The following is an 8340-nucleotide window of genomic DNA, read 5'->3' as shown; positions in this document are numbered from 1 at the left end:
CCTGAAGGCCTGGACAAGTTAAAAGTCTTTGTGAAAGGTGAGGAATACCTGCCACAGCATACCTGTTGTGCAGTCTGAGACTCGCCAAGATATGCCAGGTACCAAGAACCTAACTTTTGTTCTCCAGAGAGGACAGTCAGGAGAAATCCTTCGTGCTGCAGTCCAAAAGATATTTTTAATATAAATTTTGATATAAAAAAACTCTGTCGTTCCTTGAAGCCAATTTTTCCTAAAGCTGCCTACAAGATTTATGAGCTGTTCATGTCTACTGGGGAAGTGAATTTCACCGCTAAATGTGGATTTGGCACCTATGTTCCAGGAAAACAGGTCTTGAATTTAAGATCTGCATCTCTTAAATGATACTAAGAAGAGTCAGAGCAATAAGCAGGAGCATCTTTAAGTGTCATACACTTTTTTTCCCCTCAGCAGTAAACTTCTTGCATCTTTCCAGAACAAATATTTGTAGGTTTTCAGATAATCACCAAAATTTTATGCCTCTCTTTGGAAAGAGAAACTCATGAGGGTCTTAAAAGCAGTTGTAATGGATAGTAACTGTATGGCACAAGATTCCCTTCAGTTGGCGGCCGATATACGGCCAGTTGCTGTAGCAGACTAGGCTCTGAGCGGTGTCACATGGAGATCTCTCCAGCTTTAGTCCTCCTGGAGTCTCTATTATTTGAGCATGCGGTCTGTCTGTAAGATCCTTTTCTGTTCTTTGAGTCAAGAAGAGGCTTAAAACCTTTATGGCCTTTCGTTGCTGCGAGGATCAAAGCCTATAGCCTGGTGATGTAAAGCCCACTCTGCCAAAGCACATTATGTGAGTAGAATAAAGAAAAGAGATACTTAAATGGTTGTGTTCTGTGAAACAGTTGCAAGATCCACTTTTCACATGTTCACGTGCGCTATTAAATGTGTATGCATTTGCTGGTGCAATCTCTAGGACCGTGGAACTGTACAGACTGTGTTTTCTTAAACTATGTTGTGGAGTGTCAAGAGTCCTAGAATACCATCTTCTCCTTCCCGCCTTCTCTCTTTGCCTTGTTGTGCACATATCCTTTGTCCTTTATCTGAGCATGTCTTCATATCAATTCTAATTAGTTAGAGTCTAAGCTGTGGCAGCTCTAGCTGCAGAATGAAAGAATTGCAAGTCATTCATTTGTGTGTTTCTGAATGATTGATTTGCATAGGCCAATGTATTTTCATATTGGAGGGATTTGTTAGAAGAACTAAAAGAGGAAATTTGTAGAAAGTGCAGATATTCTAGGTTTGACCAGCACCCAAGCGTTATTTTCTGACCAAGCCAAGTGCCGCACTGTTGTGCTGTAGCCACAGAAGGTGGTGTATTGGGTACAAATGGTTATTGCTTGCTGTTATTCAGCAAAAAAAGCTGGAGGAACTTTTTGTTGGGTAAGTACTATTAGGAGCTACATCACTGGTAAAGTTTTACCCCATATATTGAAGAGTGTGATGGAGATCCTGTCTGAGCTTATAGGCAAACTTTGCAGTGGGTGAGACGTCTGTTTTTTACAGATGTTATATTTTTTAGTTGATAATTCAAAATATAAGGATATATGTAACATGCTGCAGTTAGGGACTATGATGATGATAAAACACACACGGATCAGATGTGAATCAGGATCTTTTTTGTGCTCAAACAGCACACAATGAATTTGTATACTACTGTTTGTTGAATTGTTGTGGAGAATTATGATTTGGAAACCTCCAATTTTTGGAGATTTTCACTGTAGTGGGTGTTGATCTCACCGCATCTCTAAAGCTGACACATGCCATGTTTGCCCTGGAAACGGGAGAGAATACTTTTGTACGTTTGGTCCATCATAGCCTAAAAAGGCAATCAGTGTTGTATAAATTATTTTTTTGTTTTCTTCTTTATGCTCCTTTGTATTGTTTTCCCAATAATCTTTGTTTTTACCGATCGATTTATGAGGAAGTGTCAAACAGTAATGGCTGCCATAATTTCTCATAAATGCAGAGTAAAACCAGTTGTTTGCGAGAAACTCTGTTACGAAAGGAGTTTTCAAAGCAGATAGTCAATTCTGCAGCATTCTTGGAATCTCCACGAACATGGCGTATAGCACAATGCAGCACATCATGTCACATACTCATTATGGTATCAAATTGTACTTTATGCTAGGATACACATACATAAAGCGAATTTCTGACAGACACCAGACTCCAGACTAACGGTGATTAATGGTTATTAGCCTGTAGGTTTGGAACCTGTTATCTTTGTTTAATCAAAAGCCAGAGAAAAAGTACTTGATATCTTAATGTCATGGTAGTGACATTTCATTATATTTTTTCATTCTAGATATTATGAAGTAGCATAATTTCAGTAAAAAGTAAAGAAGGATTATTTTTTCTGATTAAGACATTATTGTGGTAAGAGATTTCATCTCAGGTGTGGAAAGATTGCAGCATCCTGTATGTTATGAAATACTCATTGAAGTCATCAGTTAGTGTAAAGGGACATTGGTGAGACATTTATAGTGTCATTCACCATTATCTTCACTGCTCAGAAGTTACAAAATAACCTTTTTTTATATTGAACAAGATTTGCGTTACTTTGTTTTTATCAGGCGTTATTACGCCACATTAATTGTAGACATAAATTTAGCTAACCATGCAGCCTTTGTTGCTGAGCAATCTGTTCCAGAAAACTTACTAAATAAGCCTGGGAAAAATCTGAGGGAAAAGGCATTCATAAAATAGATATTTCGGTGGCTTACAGAGTGTGGAATAGCTGAAGGATGGCAAAATAGCTTGAAACTGTCTTTCAGAATAGTGAAAATTATTTAAAGTGAATTGGTGGTCTTAGAAAAATAGGTATGTGTTTAGATATCTACTGTTAGAATGACAAACGAAACTGTGTTAAGCAACTTTTAAGTCTGGGTCTGACCCAAGCAAAAATTAAGATACTAGTTTAGGATTCTATCTATTTTAGCTCCTAGTTATTTTGCTTTTTCTCAGATATCAAAATGCCATCAACCTAAATGTCAGTTGGGAGCAAACTTTGTTGATTATAATAAATAAACTGCAGTGATTATATATGCAGCTGCATTTTATGTATATATATTGCTGTCACATTGAAATGTCTGCACAGATCCTCTGCACCAAGCTGAGGTGAGAGTTTCAGGCACCTGTGGAGACAAAAAGCCTGCATTGTTTTTCGGGGAGAGGAGGAGCGAGGAGAAGGGAAGAGGGAAAGCTTGAAATCAAGCTTGAGAGAAACTGGAGTATATGCAAACACTGTATTTTGGCATTGGAGTTGAAGTGAAATTTTTTAAAGACTTGTAGATCATGTTTGAAATCCAAATACTAAATCTGGAGCTGAGTAGGAAGTAACATTTTTCATTTCGCAGGAAGTTGGATTGTTTTCTTATTTCTTCTCTTCCAAAAATGAAGGGAGGAGGAGGGGAAGGCGGAAGGTAGCTGCATAATAAACTGGTACATTGGAAGTGCAATCTGTTTGGATCTCACAAAAAGCTTCATTTTCATTTTATGTCAAGCGTTTCGCTTGATTTTTGGCGGTTTTGTCTTACGAATCCTTGTAAGACAATAAAATAAAAAATTATGGTATTTTGAAAGGGCAGCAGGACTCTCTTCACTTTAAGCTGATTTGTGGGTTGTTGTTGGATTTTTTTGTTTGGTTGCTTGTTTTTTTTTTTTAATTTACAGTGATTCATTTCAGCGAGTTATTTTTTCCCCACTCTACTTGAAAACACTTAGTCAATTTTAGTTATATAACTTGAGTGCGGGTACTTATAGCTGTTAAAGACAGCCCTGGTAGAGTAAACATTAATTTTTAGATTTCATCTCTCAAATGCATTTCTCAGTTTCTAAGCTAAAGGAGATTTTTTTTTGTTGTTGTTGCTGAACATTTTTGTTATTTCCTAAAGTATTTATGTGTTTCTGTGTTGACTTTCCTTTAGAAAGGAAAACAGAGCATGGTAGGAGACAGGGGATATTTCTTAATTTCTGAGTGTGAGAGAAGTCATTACAAAAACACGTATAGTGGTGGTAGTCAGAAGGGCTGGTGGTTATTCTGAAGCTGAGATGATCCAATCTGGTAACGGTAAAAAGGATTTTTTGCCGTTCAGATTTGACTCTGGCATAGAACAAACATGCTCTCAAAGAATTACAGCAAGGAAGAGATTACTTTGTGGAAGAAGATCTGAGTGTGTTGAATTTTTTTACCTAGTTGCATCGTCCAGCGTGCATGGGAGAGGATGTAAGGTAGAAGACGAAACACTGATTTTTAAAGCAGGGAGCAGAGGAATAAATCTGAAGTCAGTTCAAGGTGTGGGGAAATTGGGTTGTGGTATGTTTTTTTTTTCCATGTATTCTGCAAATATGCTACCATCTTAAAAACCAAACCCAGAGAGGAGGAGGATGCCAATTCAGTGTTCTGATCAATGGCAGTGCAGACATCGTGAAGGGAAATATGTAAACATAGTGTTTACATATATATCACTGTTTAAATTAGCATGGGTAAAGAAACTTCTAATTTGAAAGCTTCATATTGCTTTCATACGCTGATCTGCTTTTTCCTTTCTTGTTTAATATGTTGTCAAATTGAGAAGACAGTGCAGTCCTATTTAATAGTTAATCAATGATTTATTTGAGAAGTTACTTTTAAGTAAAAGGGTTTACTTTTCTTTGAAGTCAGAACATCTTTTCTTTTTCCTTTGCAGTTTTCCCTTAACATTTCAAGTGCTATATGACCATCTGTGACTTAATTTTTTTTTCTATTTTTAATATAGCTCATCCAGTTGATTTTGAGTCACCTTACAGTACCAGACCTGTGTAGACTAGCGCAAACTTGTAAGCTACTATATCAACATTGCTGTGATCCTCTACAGTACATTCATCTCAGTTTACAACCTTACTGGGCAAGGATTAATGACACATCTCTGGAATACCTACAGTCTCGCTGCACTCTCATCCAGTGGCTGAATTTATCTTGGACTGGAAACAGGGGAGCCATCTCTGTTTCTGGATTTAGCAGGTCAGTGCCGAACATACAGAAGTATTTTGACAAGCTCTGTTTGCAGAGCTGCTGCACAGTAGTTTCACTAAATATTTGAAACCTTATTAAAAGACAAGAAACGTCTTTTGATTCACTATAAAGGATGTGATTGTTATGACGTAGAAAAAAACAACAGCTAAACCAGTAAGAGAGACCAGATACAGCAGTGTAAGTCCGTTTCAGTATGTAGAGCCTGCATGTGCCAAAGCGCTTGTGACTGAAAGGCGTCTTCCAGGGCCAGCAGTGTTTTGCTTTCTCCTGGGCTTCTAAAATACTCCGCTAGAAGCAAGCTGTCAAAAGTCCATCTCCCAAAGGAGGTGTGTGCGGCTGTTCTTTCTACAGAGGCGTCATCAGTAGGACTGTATTAGAATGGCTGCGGTAATAAACTGATTACAGTGCATTGCTTACAAGGTGTGGGCCCTAAGTAATCACTGGAGTGCAATGTAAATGCAAATATTTTCATAAAAATGATTTAAAATATTAGCTCTGTTGGGAAACAGGGGGTTCGCATGTGCATCTTCCACTGAGCTGAAAATATGACTGTGCTGTAGGTCATTAAAATGGCAAATTCATGGGGATTCTGCTCTGTATAACAGCTGTGCTCTCTGCTTTCTTAACATATTATTTCTTGCTTCTTTGCTCGTTTGCATTAGTTAAACAGCATCTATCAATGCATTTCATTTAGGCAAAAATTGCTGCTTCAACTAAGAGGTAGTCAGCAATGTCAGGGGAAAGCAGAACTTGACTGATAAGAAACAGAAATGTTTAATATATCTAAAAAAATTATCTAAAAAGAAAATACTCTCATTTTTTTCTGAACAAAACGGTTAAATCAAGTATTCAAACATTTTCTTTCCTTTGGTGCCTGGGTGTCTTCCCTGAGGAAGTAAAATAATTTGAAGAAATAACTTTGTCAGATGGGAACGTCGCTTCCTCTTTTCCTGACCTTCCAGTATAATCCAAGAGCCCTATGCTCTTTTGTGCTTGTTGGTAGAAAAAGGAGCTAGACATCAGCTAGTTGTTGAATGGGGTACTCCTAAATTTGGATTTCATATTAGATACATTATGCAAATGATAAATATGCAAGCTTTAATTGAGAATTCAACTCTGAAATCATGAAGTGCTTGCTTTCTGATGCTTACCTATTGAATCTGTCTTTTCAAAATTTAAAGTATGTGCATCTTCGTGCCAATTTTTTTTCATTTTCATGATTTTTTTTGAACATACAGTACTGCTAAAAATTTTTCTAGTCTTGAATTAAACGAGTGTCCAAATTCAGAGAATTATAAACTTTGCAATTCTGGCATTTCTGACTTCCCGTTAGTTGAAAATAGCTTTATTGCTAATGACTTTTTTTACTTCAGTGCTGAACTAATAGCAGCACTTATGTATAGTCAGCATTTCTATAATAACTATTCATTGTTTGACTATTAATAATCTGTGAATAACCATGGTCAATTTATGTTCATTGTAATGGGAAGATATTTATTTGTAACAAGGGGGAGGAGTGTTCTTGGACATTGATACAACTGTGAAGTTATTTGTATTTCTAGGAACAAGTATTTCTTGGAAGAGATACATGCAGTCTGAGAATGGGAGATGCAGTTCAGTCGTAAATTTTTGAAACAAAGTTGTAAGCTAAATCATTTTCAGGTGTGACTTCTGCTCAGAATTCTGACTTCTGAATCAAAAATTCTCAACTGTAACAAGGTCTGGCTTTGAAAGTTTTCTTTTTCCTAATACAGAAATAATTTTGCAACTCTTTGTTTTGTATAAGTGTCTTTTCTAGTAAAATTGCCAAAGACACATTTTCCTTTTGACGTTCTTCATCAGCATGTTTGTCAAACTTCCTGGCCTCCAGGAACGGAAAATCTGCTGCTCATTTGCTCTGCAAGTATCTGTCAATACAGGAGACTTACTAGAACAACACTTGCTTTTCCAAAGCATTAACGTAACTTTTGTCAAAAAAATAGCTTCCTGGTAAGAGATATTATTCCTCAAAGGAGAAATCTGTCAAGTAATGGTTTAGTTCTGTTGCCCTGGCTGCCATTAAGATACCACCACCATGTTGATATTACAGCATCCAGGACAACGTAGTCATGAACTCCCACAATTTTCCTTTCGAACTTCTAGATGTTCCTCACCCAGCCTGACTTTTGGGAGGGATTATGCAAAACAGAGTTTCCAAAGAATGGAGGTACTTTGATTTTCCTAGAAATTCTCTTTCACACTTACATTTTCTTTCCAGTTTATTCTTCAGAATATGAGTATTGCAGAGGGGGTTCTCAGGTGGCTGGGGAGAGTGCGTTGCTGCTTTTATCGGTTACCTACTGCTGTTCACTGTTACTAAAAACTTTATCAGATTTTCAGACTGTTATTGTCCTTTGCAGAAATTAAATACTGATGTATTTCTGTCTCTATACATAACAGTAGAAGACATGTACTACTGCCTTTATTAGTGTAAATCTTCTCTTGCTGCCTACTGCGTGAATGTTTCTGAATCGGTTTGTTGGCTTCTCTTCATCCTGCTCTCTTTGGCTCTCTGTCTGGTCTTGGTATTCTCTGTTTCTTTCTGCCAAGGAAATTTTTTAATAAGGTGATGAGATGTCCCTATAGAATACCAAGCTCCCATCTTTTATTTTGGATTTAATTGGTGAAGAAGCATCTTGTAACTTGAGATTGAGTTGAAACGAGCCTAAATTGCTTGTTCCAGTACTTCAGGTTTATAAATGTTGTGATAAGTTGCTGCGTAAGCAACCAGGAGTGGCTGTCAAGCCAACTTCTGGGAGGTGTGGAGAATTCTGCCTAGAAGTTGTGACAATTTGAAGGACTCCGTTACGCTGTTTTTAAAAGGCCAACCTATATTTGTCAATTGAAGGAGAAAAAACATTATTTGCTAAATTGAATTTGTAAATAAATTCACAAACACTACAAGTTGCTGCAGGATAGAAACGGCAAAATGCTAAAACCAAAATACCTTATCCTCATCGATAACAACTTTTCGCTTTTACAGGGCCTGTTTTTTATTTCATTTTCTTGTATTTTTGCACTTTTCTCAGCATTTGGTGTTACAGCTGGCACCGTTGAATTCAAAACTGGTAGAGTTAGTTTTGTTCCTACAACTATACAGTTTACGTTATGATTTCTGCAAGTCAGGGCATGTTTAAATGCTACTTTTGCTCAAATTTTATTTTGGTAAATATCCTTCAAAAGTATTTTTATCTGTGGTTTCTTAACGACAGTCTTAAAAAGTAGCTTGTGTAAATTTATGTGTTGCTTTAAAAGGTTCA

General features: G+C 36.9%; 1 protein-coding gene across 1 annotated transcript in view; it reads left to right on the top strand.

Moving 5' to 3' along the window:
* Positions 1 to 8340, top strand: part of FBXL4 (F-box and leucine-rich repeat protein 4) — a gene marked incomplete at its 3' end in the record, with an annotated part of 46608 nt that overhangs the window by 16062 nt on the left and 22206 nt on the right. The window contains exon 3 of the mRNA XM_009706385.1: positions 4785 to 5029. Within this exon, the coding sequence (XP_009704687.1) occupies positions 4785 to 5029 (245 nt within the window). The remainder of the gene's footprint in view (positions 1 to 4784; positions 5030 to 8340) is intronic.

The sequence above is a fragment of the Cariama cristata genome, unplaced genomic scaffold (assembly GCF_000690535.1).
Source record: "Cariama cristata isolate BGI_N322 unplaced genomic scaffold, ASM69053v1 scaffold478, whole genome shotgun sequence".
Taxonomy (NCBI): domain Eukaryota; kingdom Metazoa; phylum Chordata; class Aves; order Cariamiformes; family Cariamidae; genus Cariama; species Cariama cristata.
Note: the sequence above shows the minus strand (reverse complement) of the source record. Positions and strands in the feature narration are given on the sequence as shown.